Genomic DNA, 16,598 nt, shown 5'->3' with positions numbered 1-16,598 from the left:
TTTTCAGGTGAAGCATTTTCATGATGGGCTTGAGTGAAGAGCGATTCATGCTAAGTTTCCATAGGAATATGATGTGTTTTATTTGCTTTGAATGTTATTTATTTTATTATGCTCATGAGTTTACGTAAATGTTTTCAGTATTGTTTGGTTTTTAAGGGTCTACAATGGTTCCAAGTTGTAGGTTGACTTTGTTTGACTTTAATTTCGTTTGGTTTGACTTTTTGAGTTGACTTGTTTTTGAATGGTTCTAAAGATAGTCTTCCGCTGTGTGTTTTTGATATTTGTCTTAGCCGTTTTCATGGTGGCGATAATGTCATATATTTTCCTACTTCGTATTTTAAAATGGCAAAATAGGTATTTTTAAAGGAAAGAAATTTCTAGGGTGATACAAAAACCCCATGTTGAGGTCCTCACAAGACCCTAACCGCAAGGATTTGCTTTGGTCTAATGCAGAAGTCCTACCCTAAAGGGCTTTACTTGGTTTAGGTATCAACTCTCATATATAGAAGATTTCGTTCTACTCAACTTTCGACTTGAGAGCGCCATAGAAGGTGTTACACCAAGTGTCAGTCACTTTAATAGATTCATTTAGCAGTTTAGCCTTAATTTTTTTTCCCCAATGCATTACCCTTGTTAGGAAGCCTTCCAAGTTCATAATACTTTTATTTTTCTATTTTTCTATACCTCTTTTTACTTCACAAAAATTTCTAGGTCACAACGGGTATATCCGTATATGTGGCCACCATATTCATTTTTGCAAGAAGAGAAGATAGAAAAAACGAGATAATTCCACGTTACAAAACCCCCAATAAAAAGAAAATGAGATATTTTCCGTTGTTAGCTCTAAAATAAGGATGATGTAAAACCCCTAAAGCCTAAAACCCTAAACTCACCACCAACAAACAACCCTTCTTCTTCTTCGTTCTTCTTCAAATTATTTTATGACGTTAAAAATGGCGACTATGCAAAACCTCAATTAAACTTCACAATTATTATCTTCTTCATTGAATTTCTTCAACTTTAATGGCCGCTCAATTTCATCATAACAATGGAGCATTCACTCTCTCTCCTACAACCAGTCTCAATGACTTCGACGAAGACGACGATGTTGGATATACTTTGTTCAGGAAGAATCCTCTTCAAATTCAAACTTTGGAGTATTTGTACATTGGTAATTTGTTACCGTTGATTTCTGTAACTCATTTTTGAATTTAATTTGAAATTTTCGTCAAGTTATTTGCTAATTTGTCACTCATTTCTGTTTAATTATTGCAATTTTGGTAGTTGTTGTACTTTAATTGATTAATTATTCCTGAATTTTTTCAAAATTCACTACGTGAACTTAATTTTTGTTGACATTTTTAGGAATTTGATTATTCTTGCTTGTTCACTCAATTTTGTCCGTTTCAAGTCCGTGCTCTGGAAAAATGCGATAATCGTTATTATTTTGTTTTTGTATTGGATTTATTAGTAATTGAGCTGTAATTTGTGGATTAGTCTATTATTCGGGAATTTCTGCTCATTTTGACTTGATTGGATGACTATTGACTACTGTTTGAGTTGTTTATTGGTAGTGTACTGGGGAATTAGTGAGTTTAAGATGATTATTTGGGTAATTCGTTGAACAGATGATAAAAACCCGACGCGGAGTAGACTGGAAGACTATAGTTCAGCTTTAGGGCTGACTTATGAGCAGGTGAGGAGATGGTATGTTGAGCGGCGTCGAAGAGATAATCCAGATGCTGGCAGAAATATAGGAGTAAATAGGTCTGTGCAGAGCACAGCAAAGGGGAAGAGTAAAATGAAGAAAAAGAAGAATTTGTCGAGTTTAGAGCTAGGAGAGCACGGGGATTTTACAATTAGACCAGGTCTAATTCAAGATATGTTGTATTCGTCAGATCATATATTTAAGAAGATATTCAGGAAAGATGGTCCTCCCCTTGGTGTGGAGTTTGATCCTCTTCCTGAAACATCATTTCAAGGCTGCAACGATATTCCAGGTCAGTCTTTGCTATTGGAAGTTACAGCTATGTTATATTTAACTTTTTTTCCGTGGCATGCCTTACCAATCTTTTAGTCTTGTGAAATGTTTTTTTCGCCTGAAGTATTTTGGTCTTGGTGTGGACTTGGATAAATGTTAAGCTTTGTTTGGAGTTAATCATCTCATTTCTTTCTTTTTCTGCACCCTTTCTTGCTATCTACATAGTATTGTAGTGTTTTCTTTTCCATATACTGATACTGAACTGAGATGTCATGCGAGACATTTTCATTTTTAGGCATCTAATTTTTCTGTTGGGATAAATTCTTGCCATACTGAAATAAAATTTAAGTCTGATACATTCTTCTAGTCACTCACATATTAATCTTTGGTTGCCTTGCTAACCTTGGAAGTTACAATTTAGAACAAAGAATGGCTATTTCTAACTATTTAGGTTGTGAGTAGATTTTTCGTTTTCCTAAAATTACTTCTGAATTTCAGATAATGAATTTTGTGAATTTTCTATAGCTGAATGTTGTTTCTAGTGGAGCTGTTACTCTTTTTGGTATGTAGTTTGTGATTAGATTGTCTCCTGAGTCCCTTTCTTGTTGCTCTTGGCATTGAAATATTGACTAAATTCCTGTTACACCTGTAATACTTAATGTGGGCCAAATTATCGATGAAGAAGATAATAGTGCTAGAAGATTATATTTTGAAGCAAATATAAATTTACAAGTGTTAAAAGATAGGATGGGGGTAGGTGCTCTTGCTACTAAGTAAAATCTGTCAAATGCCTAAATAAATTGATATCAAAATATAGAGCCTCACTGTTAGAGTGTTCAAGATAGCACAGAGAGAAACTGACAGAAATGGCACTGAATCTTGTGGAAGACTTATGTTTCAATTCTTGTATAACGGACAGAAGCTTGTTGAGTTTAGGATTTAGCTCTTCTTTCTGTATTGTAGGCACTCAGGAAGGATAACCCATTATATGGACTTCACTCATTTCTCTTTAACTCCTTCACTCCTTTCCTGGTTTGCTGAAACCTGGCTCAGCAGAGGAGAGGGGTGTGGGGGGGGGGTGATGAGGGCAAAGATGATATGACAAACTTTTGCATGCTAGAGTTCATGTGATAAGACTGATAACCATATACAGTGCCGGGCTCTTTATTAGTTCTATGGATGAAGTTACATCATAGTGCTTTTGTGCTATGTGTACCTCTTATTGTAGATGGGCATCTCCTCGGTGTCTCATTAGTACAGCCTTTTGTCACAATCTTTGGAAAAAGGAAATAAACAAGCTGATGGATCTCGGCAGCCTTTTGGTGCTGTATCACCAGTTAAACATAGTAAAAAAATGATGTATCCAATTAGAAAGATGTGAAAGCTTAGATGACTAATAGTATCAGTATTTGTGATCCCTTATCGTAGTCAATCACTTTTATACATATCTGGATTTCAATATTTTATTCTTAAAGAAATAAGGAACAAAATCAATTAATCTCACTGCAATTCAAGCAGTAGCTGTTGGTTTCATTCATCTATTTCTGTAATTATTCACATGCTCATTCATGTGTAGGCACTCGCCAATATGCGGTTTATAAATTTTAGAGATATAGTATTAATCTTGTATTTTCATCCCTGCTTCCCCCTCAATGGTCATTCTTTTTACTTCTTGGTGTTGACCAGATAGAAGATGTTGTGAGGTTGCATGTCAAGGTGAACAAAGGGCCTTAAAAAGGAGGAAGGTAAGGGCAAAATTTAGTTTTTATAGAATGAATGAAGATGGCATATTGTCTGATTTGGCATTTTTAATTTATGTTGTTTTATTTTATCCAAGGAAAAGATTATTGGGTTAAATTTGTTGTTTTGTTTGCTATTCTGTAAACAACTTGTCTACTTTCTTTGTATTCTCTAATTATTTTTGATTTGTAATTTTTTTCATGAATAAAGAATATATATGTTGTCAGCAAACAGTGAGTACAAGGTAACAGGGCAAGCTTTCCTTAAATAAAAGCAATAAATCCAATTTTTTGAGATAGAATGGAGTTCTTCACGAAGTTTAAGACAAAGGAAAAAAGGTGTCTTTTGAATTTAATTTTGAAAGTCCTAGGTGTCCCGCTGCTTTAACTTAAAAGGAAGCTGAAGCTAAGTTATCCTTGCCCCCTACCAAATCACAAAATAAGGTGGTTCTTGAAATGATAAGTGAAAATTCATAAACAACATAAAGTGCCATTAAATTATTGTGCCTCTGCAGCCTTTCTTTATCCCCTTTAAATCTTAAAAGAATTCCAAGACCGAAAAGGGGGTGAATTCTGATCAGCTTCCTCCAAACATAATGCACTACTTGACAAATTGACTACGAAGCACATGGCATTTAATTGTGACTAGCTTCAATTCTAGGTGACAAAGTCAGCTGTTTTAGAGGCTGAGCAATGGAATCGAATGAAAACTCCTATGAAGAAGCACGGAAAGGGGAAAGGTCTGATGTCAGACTTGCAGCTGGTGAATTATCTTGCTTCTTTTCGAGATAATGTAGGAGCAACCAAAAGAGGAAAGGTGCTGGAACAAATCAATTTTTATGCTTGATAATTGTGTGGCTTTTATATTCCCCCCCCCCTCTCAACCTATTGACATTACTGTTCATTTCCATCATCTATTCCTTTTCATAGGTGCTTGCACGTAAAAATAGTCAACCGGGAAAAACATACGGCATGGGCAAAGGATTTATGACTGCTTCACAGCTGGCGAATCCTGATTCCAAGAGGAGACCATTGAGACGGAAAATAGCTGCTGTACGTGATATATCTAGATTTTGGATTATATTTGTTGTGCTATGCTCTTTGGTAGCTGGAAAATCATTGCTATGAGATTAGTTTAAATTTTTAAGAAAATGTTTGCAGCTTTATGTCCAATTATATGGAATATTGAGTTTTTTATTTTGCTCTATTTTACTTGAACCAGCAGAGAAGGTCAGTGAACAAAGTGCAGGAAAAGAAGAAACCTATTCCTCAACGTAGAAAGGTAAGCCTGTTCAATTTTGCATGGAACGAGCTAGTACTAGTATTGCCAGGAAGGACTTTAGTAACTTATCCTGGCATGTATCAACGTAGATAGGTAAACCTGTTCAATTTTGCATGGAACGATCTAGTACTAGTATTGCCAGGAAGGACTTTAGTAACTTATCCTGGCATGTATCAGGTTGATTCTAGTCAGAAAGAAACTCAGAAGGCACGCAAAGATTGTTGCAAAATTGCTTTGGATTTAGCTAGCCATGACGAAAATCTCTGTTCATTTCCAACAAAGGCAGATGATGAAGAGCTTGAGCTGAGGGAGCTCCAAGCTGGACCAAATCCACTAACTTGTGGTGCTCACTTTGCTAATGGTGGGAAGATTGGAAATAATGGTTGTTCTCTTTGCAAAGGTTTGTTAATTCTTTTCCCTAAAAAATGGCAACTATTTGCTTACTCTGCCTCTTATAGAGCTTCAAAGTTCACAATTACCATTTTGTGGCGTCCCAACATGAACTTCAATTTCATTTGTTATAAAAAATTAAAACCGATAACTTAGAGCCTGTTCATTTCATTTTGATATATCAGTTTCTTTGAAAATGAATAAGATTAAAAGAGATTATGAAAACCAAAAGTTTCCAGATTTTTGTTAGTTTTCAAAGCTGACACGATTAATCTAACTAATTTTAAGTTTATTGTTCAACATATATCAACATATATCAAATGAATTAATATCCTAAAACCAAAAACTGAAGATGGCAGAGATATCGAATGCCCTTGTAGGTATTATATCTTGTTTTTTCCCTTCAAAATTCTGATTTAGTTTTATTCTCTGTCTATGTATTCCCAATTATTTCAATCATGCGTCTAGTAAGTATTCCTATTCTCTGTTATTAGCTCAAGTGTGAATCAATTTTTTGGATGATTGAGAGTTTATAAAAAACTACTATTTTCTTTCCATTACAGACTACCAATGCTTTGTTGTAAACAGGTCTTCTGCCTAAGTTCCCGCCTGAATCTGTTAGAATGAGAAAGCCGTTCCATATGCAACCTTGGAACTCTTCCTTGGAGCTTGAGAAGAAACTTTTTAAGGTATATTAGTATGATTGTTCTTTCCGAATTTAAGATATAGATGCATACATCCAACAATGAAATGAATTGATAATATTCTGAATGTAATAGTCTTGTTTGTTATTAAGTGACTGTAAAGATCCTTAAAGGTATAATTTGTTTGTTTAGATATTTTTTAGTATTTTCTATGGTACTAGGTGTTATGTTTTTAAAGTGCCAAGTGAGCTTCCATATGTTGCTGTCTTAGTTAAGAATATATGCATTTACAATGCTTATAGACACTTTATGTTTACATTGATGTTTGTTTAGCTATCCTAATGAATAAAAGCATTATTAAGGAATATGTTGAGATCTTTGCTGGGGTTCTGATCTTTGTACTTGATTTGTTTCAGATGTCTTGAACTTTGTATTGATGAATATTATATTTGTGAACAGGCTCTTCACTTTCTGTATACTTATGCTGTAATGCTAGATCTTTATCCATTTACCCTTGATGATTTTGCAAAGGCATTTCATGATAAGGTGAGTTACTCTGTTTTCCTTGCTGCAAAATTTGACTATTACCAATTAGATTGCTCCACTTTTTCTTTGACTTTTGTAGCATGTCACATCTTGCATCTCAATAATAAGTTGAGATATTAAAAGATAAAATTTTGACCACCTCTAATTGGCTTTCAGGATTCCTCATTACTAGGGAAACTACATGTATGCCTCCTTGGACTGTTGCTGTCTGATATTCAAAATGAGATTTCTAATGAGCTTTCCATACATTCAAATAAAAACGGCATGTTTCTGAATTTGCTTCATATGGTAAGTCTAGCTTTTGGAAGGGATGCTATTCCAGCATGATGTGAATCTGCATCATGTTTTTGTATTTTTGCTGCTCAGAAAAATAGCTCAAGTAATTGTTAATTTGTAATGTGGCAGACTGAGACACAGGATTCTGTTGTGAACTTTTGGAAGACATCTCTGAATCCTTTGACATGGACTGATATATTGCGACAAGTCCTGATTGCTGCTGGATTTGGATCAAGAGATGGTAACCAAAGTAAAGGATGCCTTACCAAGGTTTGTGGCTTTGTGCTGTTCCTTGGCAAACGAGATGAATTTGTGTTGCTCTAATACGCTATTGCTATGTCTTTAGTGTTGAAAATGCATTTTATTAGTTTAGGCTGTTGTTTTCTTCCCCATTTTTTCAGATTGGCCCAATTATTGTGGGGCAAGAATTGATGAGGCAGTTTTCTTGGTATTTTTGCTAGCATTTAGGCTCTGGCTATAAGTGAGTGATCTAGAACTGAAAAGGATATAATTAAATCTAACTATCTCTTCTACCAGATAGTTTTTGAACCCACTTTACTAATTTCTCTTCAACTACAAAGTGATGCTGATGTTGTATATGATTGATTCTGTTTAGCATAAATCTTGCATAGCCTAAGGGCTCTACGCTGTGTAGTCACTATCTATATTTGTTTCTCAAGGTTTGATTTCCAGGAGTTGTGGCTCAGATGTATGTGTTTATCAAATGTCATATCTCTTTTTTATATTATGCATTACAAGCATCTATGCTTTCATGAACTGATGTTTTTGGATATATATGTCTTTTTTTTTTCCCAGGAAACAGATCACATGGCCAAGTACGGATTGCAGCCTGATACATTGAAGGGAAAACTTTTTAGCATTTTGTTTGAGCAAGGGAACAGTGGAATGAAGGTCACTGAGTTGGCAAAATCTTCACAGGTGTGTCTATGAGTTTTAGTGTATACCAATCTTCATCTGTCTGATGTGGTTGCAAACATGTGTCACTTTGTAGTTACGCAATACTGAATTATGATATTGTGGTTTTGTCTTGTAGATTGTGGACTTGAATCTGGGGAAAACAGAAGATGAACTTGAAGATTCAATTTGCTCAATATTGGCTAGTGATATAACATTATTTGAAAAAATATCGTCTTCCACATATCGTCTACGTTTAGCATCAATCATGAAGAAAGATGAAGATGCTCTGTCGGATAACGAAGATTGTGGAAGCATTGATGATGAATCCAGGCTTTCCAATTCTCTTAGTAATAATGCAGACTGTGACTCTGGAATATCTTCTTCAAGGCCTAATATGGGTCATCTGTCTCCTGAAAGTAATCCATTGAGTCTTTCCTCTGTAATTGACGAAAGTCATCCTGGGGAGTCATGGCTGTTAGGTCTCATGGAGGGAGAATATTCGGACCTAAGCATTGAGGAGAAGCTGAATGCCTTACTAGCTCTTATTGATCTTGTAAGGGCTGGATCTAGCATTAGGATGGAGGTATGTTATAATGACTTATATTTTGATCATAACTTCAATCTTCATTGTTTCATTTTTTCCATGCCTTTTGTTAGTTTGTTTCCTTTGAAAGGCCTACACAGTCATAAACAAGCTGTCTCCCTAGCTTCTTCCCAAACAAAGTACTACTACTTTCATTGTATGTTATGTGCTCCAACTTTAAATGCAACATAACATACTTAAATTACATCTTATATGGCTCTTTTTGGCCATTAGTGGTTAGCTGCTGATAGCCTTTTTATAGTAGCTGGTATGACTTAACTGATTGTATTAGCTGTTTTGCTTATTTGTAAGTAAAGTATTTTGTTAAAGCCTGATATGCGTAAGTTTTGTACTAATATGGAGACGTGCTCACAGTTCCTTCGTAGTAAGGTTGGAGGGGGATTTTTGCTTTGCATGAAGAGTATTGGATAATCTCATGTACTGTTCTGGATCTGTTGCAATTGTTTTGTGGGTTATGGTGGCCAAAGAGAAGATATTGTGGCAAAATGCTTTTATTCTGTAGTGCTTGTGTTTATAATAGCGAATGTTTAAGAGAACCACTTTGAGTGATGATGTATTGTATAATAGGATTACTTAATTAGCTATTTTTGTGGGCTAAGACAACTGGGGAATTTAAGAATTACTCAGTGGGGAATACTCAACGGATATGGGCAAATGTATGATCTGTTTTTTTACTGTTATGAGGACGATTTATCCTCTGCAGTCTGCACTTACTGCTGCTCATTTATAAAATTACTCCCATTATAAAAAAGAGGCAATCGCCATTAGCTTATAGAATTCCCTTACCAATAAGGATTTTGCATAATTGATTATTGATGTTTTGAGAACCCATGATAAAAAGTGTATATTTGAAGAACTTTTGGATAGAATATTTATTTCCCCTTTTGTAGCCTTTTCAAAATTGGATGTTTAGGTCCAAAAAACTCTTCCGAACCTCACTTTACCAAACACTAACATTAGAGGTTTTGATCGGTCAAACATCTAGATGGGTCAAAAGCTTTCGTTTTGTCCAAGCCTCTCTGTGCAAAATGCCCCCACTGATTGGCGTTTCTTGACATCTCTGTTTCATGAGTTTGAAAAGTTTGCCTGGCTAAATCCCTTTCTAAGGTATGTTGTTTCAAGAAGATAGTAATTATTTGTAGTTGACTGCAGAACTTTCATTTTACATATTCTATAACATGGATGGTAGGAGTACCTTCTATCCCTACCAGTCTATAGGCTCACTGAGGTGCAAGGCGACATAGGCCATGAGCTGCGCCTTATCTATTCGTCATTGTTGGCGAGGCACACCATAGATGCACCGCACTGTGGTGCACAGCTTGCGTCACACAGCTTAATATATTAGAATATTTTTTGCTTTTTATTTAATGTGCCTCATCTATTTGTCATTGTTGGCGAGGCACACCATAGATGCACCGCACTGTGATGCACAGCTTGCGTCACACAGCTTAATGTTTTAGAATACTTTTTGCTTTTTATTTAATGTGCCTCATTTGAATGAGGTGCACAGTTGCATTTATGCGCCTTGAGCCTTTTCATACATTGATCCCTACTTGTTTTCACAATTTCGAAAGTGGTCAACATCTTGATGTGACACTCAGAACTTCTTGAATTTGCAAAACTTCTTGTTTTCAACCTACCATTATGAAAGAACCAATTCTCTATGAGTCTATGAGGTAGAAGTTTTTAATTATGACTCTTAGGTGTTAGAAACAATTCTTAAATTAAAGTTTTCACTTATTGATATTTGTAACTTTTTGCTTTAATTGCATACGTATTTCTCTCTGCTTCTGTCACTGCTAGTTGTGTTATTTAGTTTCCTTTTTCTCTTACTTTGTAGTCTTGTTGAGAGAAGGTTTCACCTGGTAGATAGCTGTGACATAGATATAATATAAAAGAATAAAATGATTGCATTAGTTTGGAAATGTTCACAATCTGTATCTTACATTGTGTAGACTTGGATTGCTCATACTTTTAAGAATTGTATTATGGTGCTTGTGTTGTGCCAGAATGGTATAGAATGCTAACAAGTTTATGATGTCAATCCATGAAATTTGCATGTCTTTACAAAAGGCCTGATTTTGCTTAATGGTTAAACACTGGTGTTGTTATATGAATGGTTTGTATCTTGGTTGAGACTCATGATTATTCTTCAATTCATTGATTTATATATTAGTCACTCATTAAGTCCCCAACCTTATTTAATTCCGAAAGAAGACCAGCAATCAATCCCCTACTATGTTAGCAGTTCTGACCCCCTAGGTGATATAGGTATCTAGTTCCTCAGGAGAATAAGTTGACATGATTACTTTATGTTTCTTGGCTATTTTCTAAAGTTTATTATTTATTTATACTAAATCTGTGGTTGCTTTGTAGGATCCGTCGGCAGTACTTGCAGAATGTGTTCCAAGGATTTATCAGCATGGATCTGGAGGAAAAATAAAGCGATCTACAGTAAAGCGACCTAGCTTGCTTACCTCATCCTTTGGCGATGTTACAGATAGCAGGCGTCTGTCTTCAGATAATTGTGCTGTTGATTCATCAGTGGTGTTATCAACGGTTTGCAAAGAAGATAGATATTCTAGCATGAAAAAAGGCCTCAATGGTGTAGGAAATGGAGATGCTCTACATCCAATTCAAACAATTTTTTTGGGTTCTGATCGCAGGTATAACAGATACTGGCTCTTCTTGGGTCCTTGTGATGCTGATGATCCTGGACATAAACAAATCTATGTTGAATCTTCTGAAGATGGTCAGTGGCAAGTGATTGATAGCGAAGAGGTGACATTACATATTTCTATTTTCCGTGTTAAGTTCCATCTCCTCTATTTCCTTTTTTCTTTTATCTTATGTCTTGAATGTTTTTCTACTTAATTTGGTTGCAGGCTCTATATGGTTTGTTGGCTTCTTTGAATGGTCAAGGTAGGAGAGAGGCAGCCCTGTTGGCATCATTGGAAAAGCGTATGACATTTCTTGCTGAAGAAATGATGAGCAGGGTACCAGCTGATTTTAATGTCAGCCAATCAACACAATCTGGTCTCTCTGAAATAGATAGGACCAATGAAGATAGCTTGTCACCCATATCTGAAATAGATAACCATTCATTGGGTGAGACTTCATTTAATGCTGTTACATCATCTGGTGCTGCACCTTTCATATTTGAGAAAACGGTAGAAGAGGAAAAAAAGAAATATGAACGCCTTCAAGCTTATGACTCGTGGATATGGAACAACTTTTACTCCAATCTTCATGCTGTTAGACGTGGGAAGCGGTCATTTTTTGATTCATGGACAAGATGTGGAAGTTGTAATGATCTGTATTGGCGAGATGAGAGGCACTGTAAGGCATGCCATACAACATTTGAGCTTGACTTTGATCTTGAAGAAAAGTATGCTATCCATGTGGCTAAATGTCATGCTCGTGAAGATGCTGATATCTGCCCAATGCATAAAGTTTTACCATCAAAGCTACAGGCTCTCAAAGCTGCAATCCATGTGATTGAGGTGCGTTTATTGCTGTCCAAACTTATTAAGTGACCTTAGGTGTTTGGCCAACATATTATTTGACTACCTTGAATTCCCTGGTTGAACCGAACAAAAAAAAATATTGGAAATAGTATTCCTGTTCTTGATTTCTTTTCCTTGCATGAACCAAACAGTCTATTGTATTATTTACTGTTTTGTGTCTAGATTATTTGGTTAATTAGTCTTATGTGACTGGCTTTACATTCAAGCTTCTTTGTTGAAGAGGGTAGGCTTTTGGCTTATATGGGCTAAGTGATCGTGGATATCCCTGTTATGCACTTTCGGATGTAACATGTGATTAGTGCCCTTCATTTCTCCCATCTCTTTGCTTGATTTGTTAGAATCTTGCTCCACCTTTGTAAAACATATAATTTTATTTAGATAAGCTTTTGCGTGAGACCGAACATACCGTGAGTCCAATATATCTGACAATAATATTCAAATATCTGATAGTTGTATTCTAATATATGATAGTAATAATCTAATATCTGACATTAATAATCTAATAATCTAATGTCAGATATTAGATTATTAATGTCAAATATTAGAATATCAATGTCATATATTAGAATATTATTGTCAGATATTAGATTATTATTGTCAGATATATTGGACTCACCGTGAGTCCGACTCACCCAATTTTTTTTTTTATTTAACAGAGTATACATATAATGACTTATCTGTTTAGTTATGACAAATAAGCCCTTTGGAAGATGTTCAGATCTCTTTTATGGTTCTGAACTAACATTTGTCTTACAGATGTTTATGCCAGAAGGTGCGCTGATTGGGGCATGGAAAAAATCTGCTTACAAGCTTTGGGTCAGGCGGCTCAGACGCACCTCTTCATTACATGAGCTTTTACAGGTATGCAACATATATATATATATATATATATATATATATATATATATATATATATATATATATATATATATATATATGATCTATTGCTTCCTCGTTTTCTCTTCACTTTATATCATTCTTGTTGGTGCTTTTCTATATCTATGTATATTTTTTCCCACTGATTGTTTCCCTGCTTACTGCATAATAGGTTCTTGGTGATTTTGTTGGTTCCCTTAATGTGGATTGGGTGCTGCAATGCAATGCCATACACAAATGTGAGTCTACAGTCGAAGATTTTGTCACGCACTTTCAAAATATGCCCCAAACTTCATCTGCTGTTGCACTATGGCTGGTGAAATTGGATGCCTTTATTGCTTTGCAGTTAGATGAGAGAGTAGTTGGAACTGCTTAAGGTATGCTTGCTAAAATTATTTTATTTTTCTCATTTTTTTCTACCCTTTGCTAAGCTCAATTGATACTGTGGTCTTCTAGATGGATGTGCTTCACATAAAGCTTCTCGGTCTCTAAGGTTTGCAGATGTGGTTATGCATTACATTAGATTAGATGTTTGTATTAAAATTTAGAAAGTGATTAGATTACAGATATATATATCTAGCTTCTCATCCTAAATTTTTGTATTTAGCTTTACAAAGTGAGTAGATAAGATGTTCTCACTAATATTTTGGTAAAGGATGATCCATATTTGTTCAACCATTCGTACAACTAGGATTTAGGAGTATTGAGTGATTGTTGTATATTCTACAGGTCAGCTATTATACAAGTGCTGTTATATGGTTCAGTAAGTTGGGCATTTGAGAAGGATCATATTAGTAAGCTGAATGTAATAGAGATGCTTATGTTTAGATGGATGTGCTGGAATACCTTGAGGGATATATTTAGAAATTAAGATGTTTCAAAGGACAGTTGGCCAGTTAGGATTGTGGATATCAAGTAGTGAAGAATTTTTTGTGGAAATTGGGTTTACAAGAGCATAGAGCACTTGATATGAAGAGCAACTGTGTAATAAGTCAACCTCATTAGATTAGGATTAAGGGTTCATGATAATGAGTTGCCTTCTCACTGCCATATGCAGCTGCAGCAACAGCCTTCTCAGAGGCCCTGGCCTGGCCCTGGTTTTTTGGTATATACCTAAAAAAACTTTTATCTCTAGCTCGACTGAAACTTGATTTTCCACTGATGCAGCACTATTTGATCGACACTCTCTCCCTCCTGAGTTGGGGTTGGGCAAAAGGTCAATGGTGTGTAGGCAATGGCATAGGGGGCAGAAAATCACCTTAAATGAGGCCTTAATTCTGGTAATTTTCCCTATGTTAAATGATTTCAAGGTATTTAGCTGTTTAATTTAACATGAAAATTAATAATTGATATTTATTTCAATTTTCAGTATTTCCATATTCATAGTATTTGTCCATTTAGTAGGAGGGAACTTAAAAAAAAAGGGAAGAATAATTTGTTAGATAAACATGTGGTTACATTACATTTGACATTCGATTGTGTGAAAATGTTTAAAGGGGTTGCCTTAAAAGGATATTAATATTGAAGGGTGACTTAATGTTACTTTTGCATTTGGAGGACAAGGGGTGTTTTTCTGCTAATAATCCTAGAAAATTTGAGAGCATGTTTGGCTAGGACTCAGGCGCCAAAAATATGAGTGATTTTATATGAAAGTTGCCAGTTGCCATTGAAAAACAAATATTAAATTGGCAAAGGTTGATGAAAAGATGCTAGTTGTTGATTGATACTCTGTAGTTGGTAATTGATCAGCTGTTAAGCTAGTTGATGAATTGGTGTATAGGAAGAATTTTGCAAACTTAGCTGTTTAATTAGCTGAAAAGCTGTTGTCAATATGGGGAGTTTATAAGCTGCCGTATTGAGAAAAGCAGTTAGATGCTTATAGGAATTTTGTGAGAAGCTTGCTCAGAGTTTAAGATCCTCTCTCATAACAACCAGTTCTGACTTGCTGAAGTAGAAAATGATGTTTGATGAAGTTTATGAGCCTCTCTCTACAAGCTAGTGATTTTTGAAATGACTAGCTAAAGACGTCAGGATTTAATGATCCCTGAGAATTGCATAGACGTATCCTGTGCTGCATGATATGCCATTGTCTTTCATCTTTCTTTCGGTGTCTGATGCTTTCGTTTGTTTACTTAATACTGAGCCATATTGAATTGCCTATTCCAGGCCAGTAGTTAGCCCCAGTTGCGGTTTCAGCTGATGACGACTGAGATGTGCACTGCTGGGCCGGTAGAAGATTTAATTGTTCACTTTACAAGTGGCACTCAGATCCAGAAAAGGCTATGATCTCTACGAGAGAACCCTTTTTGGATAACAGCTCGGAGGCTTGGAAAGTTCGAAAAAAAAGGCTGGGAATCTTGTACAGAACTAACAGAAGGGTTGCAGGTGCTCATTCTTATTATTTTGAATATCTTGGGCAGGTTGGCTAAAGAGATAGTAGTGTACAGTTAGAACTTTAGAAACTTGTGGCAATGGCGTCATGCCACCATTCTCTTGTTGAAATTGTTTATAGGCATTAGAAAGCAAGCATCCATACCCATGAAAACCTTGTAGTACAGTGCTGTAAAGCATACCAAAATTTTGAGTAGATACTGTTCTGATTTGGGCAATGTGATAATGCTGATTTGGGCAATGTAGACATGTAGTAGGGAGTACAATTCGTTTCATAATCCTATAATAGTCCTTGATGTAATACGAAAGTAAGTGATTATATACAATCTGTGGTTCGTGGAGGATGGTACATCTGCTCCAAACAAAAACATGGAAATAACTTATTTCAGAAATATAAAATACATATAGCCAAGTAAAAAATAAAGTTTCATTTTTCAATTTTTGTTTTTGGATCATGCTAATTAAATTTAAATAATGTTTATTATCACGTTTTTTGTTAATATTATAGTGTTTATTTTTATATTACCTTCGTTACATATTAGTTGCAACTTTTGCCATTTAGGGGCGCTAAACATTAGTTGCAACTTTTCATTTTTTTCCCTTTTTAGTAAGTTTTTTTCAATGAAAGTACAAAAATACCCTTACTAAAGAGTTTATAAACACAATTTGCTACCCAAATTAAATTTCATTAAATTCTTAATCTAACTTATTTAACTAAATATTGTCACCCAAAAATATCAACAACCATCAAAGATCATTATCTTTCATCTTCATCTTCCACCAAAAAACCAGACCACCGCAACACCCACCTTTACCGTCGCCGTTGCTACATTTAATGTAACACCCTAGAAATTCCTTTTCTTTAAAATTCCTGTTTTGCCCTTTTTAAAATACGAAATAGGAAAATCTAGGACATTACCGCCACCGTGAAAACGACTAAGACAAATATCAAAAACACACCGCGGAAGACTATATTTAAAACCATTCAAAACAAGTCAACTCAAAAAGTCAAACCAAATGAAAGTAAAGTCAAACAAAGTCAATCTACAACTTGGAACCATTATAGATCCTTAAAAAACAATACTGAAAACATTTATGTTAGTCTCATGAGCATAATGAAATAAATAACATTCAAAGCAAATAAAACACATAATATAGCTATGAAAACTAAGCATGAATCGCTCTCACTCAAGCCCATCATGAAAATGTTTCATCACCTGAAAAAGCTTCTCTCTACTTGTCCCCACCACTCGCCATTAGAAATGGATCGTCGTAGGGCCAAGGTAAAGACAAGGCCAAACAAACATACAAACATACAATCAGCAATGCTGAGTACATAAACGTAATAAAAACACACTAACATGCTTTCATCCTATCAACACACAATTTACTTTGTTGCACCTGTTTACAAGCATACAACATAC

At 35.2% G+C, this 16,598-nt stretch overlaps 1 protein-coding gene across 4 annotated transcripts; it reads left to right on the top strand.

Moving 5' to 3' along the window:
* The first annotated feature begins 775 nt into the window (after positions 1-775).
* Positions 776-15,594, top strand: LOC110711116 (homeobox-DDT domain protein RLT3-like). 4 transcript variants are annotated; one of them, XR_002509271.1, is made up of 19 exons: positions 776-1,171; positions 1,629-2,000; positions 3,668-3,726; positions 4,382-4,537; positions 4,651-4,773; positions 4,943-5,002; positions 5,180-5,402; positions 5,981-6,081; positions 6,496-6,582; positions 6,739-6,870; positions 6,988-7,128; positions 7,675-7,797; positions 7,913-8,359; positions 10,757-11,161; positions 11,266-11,883; positions 12,664-12,768; positions 12,956-13,160; positions 13,951-14,063; positions 14,950-15,594. XR_002509271.1 is itself a non-coding variant. In XM_021889488.1 (18 exons), exons 1-17 carry the CDS (start codon positions 1,024-1,026, stop codon positions 13,157-13,159), a joined length of 3,501 nt encoding a protein of 1,166 aa, XP_021745180.1. In that variant the 5' UTR covers positions 777-1,023; the 3' UTR covers position 13,160; positions 14,950-15,594. The 4 variants fall into 4 exon arrangements, 3 of the variants coding, with proteins under 3 accessions (XP_021745181.1, XP_021745180.1, XP_021745179.1); XM_021889488.1 differs by lacking the exon at positions 13,951-14,063 and having other exon boundaries at positions 777-1,171; positions 4,946-5,002; XM_021889487.1 differs by lacking the exon at positions 13,951-14,063 and having other exon boundaries at positions 777-1,171.
* Positions 15,595-16,598: the final 1,004 nt, after the last annotated feature.

Source organism: Chenopodium quinoa, unplaced genomic scaffold (genome assembly GCF_001683475.1).
Source record: "Chenopodium quinoa cultivar QQ74 unplaced genomic scaffold, ASM168347v1, whole genome shotgun sequence".
Lineage (NCBI taxonomy): Eukaryota > Viridiplantae > Streptophyta > Magnoliopsida > Caryophyllales > Amaranthaceae > Chenopodium > Chenopodium quinoa.
The sequence above is the reverse complement of the archived record's forward strand: the minus strand, read 5'-3'. Positions and strand labels throughout refer to the sequence as shown.

Bases quoted from the DNA above. Each gene is read 5' to 3' on its own strand.
- LOC110711116 (XM_021889487.1), top strand. From the start codon at position 1,024: ATGGCCGCTCAATTTCATCATAACAATGGAGCATTCACTCTCTCTCCT. The intron at 4,774-4,942 runs GTACGTGATATA...TACTTGAACCAG, and splicing joins TGAGACGGAAAATAGCTGCT to CAGAGAAGGTCAGTGAACAA. The intron at 11,884-12,663 runs GTGCGTTTATTG...TTTGTCTTACAG, and splicing joins CTGCAATCCATGTGATTGAG to ATGTTTATGCCAGAAGGTGC.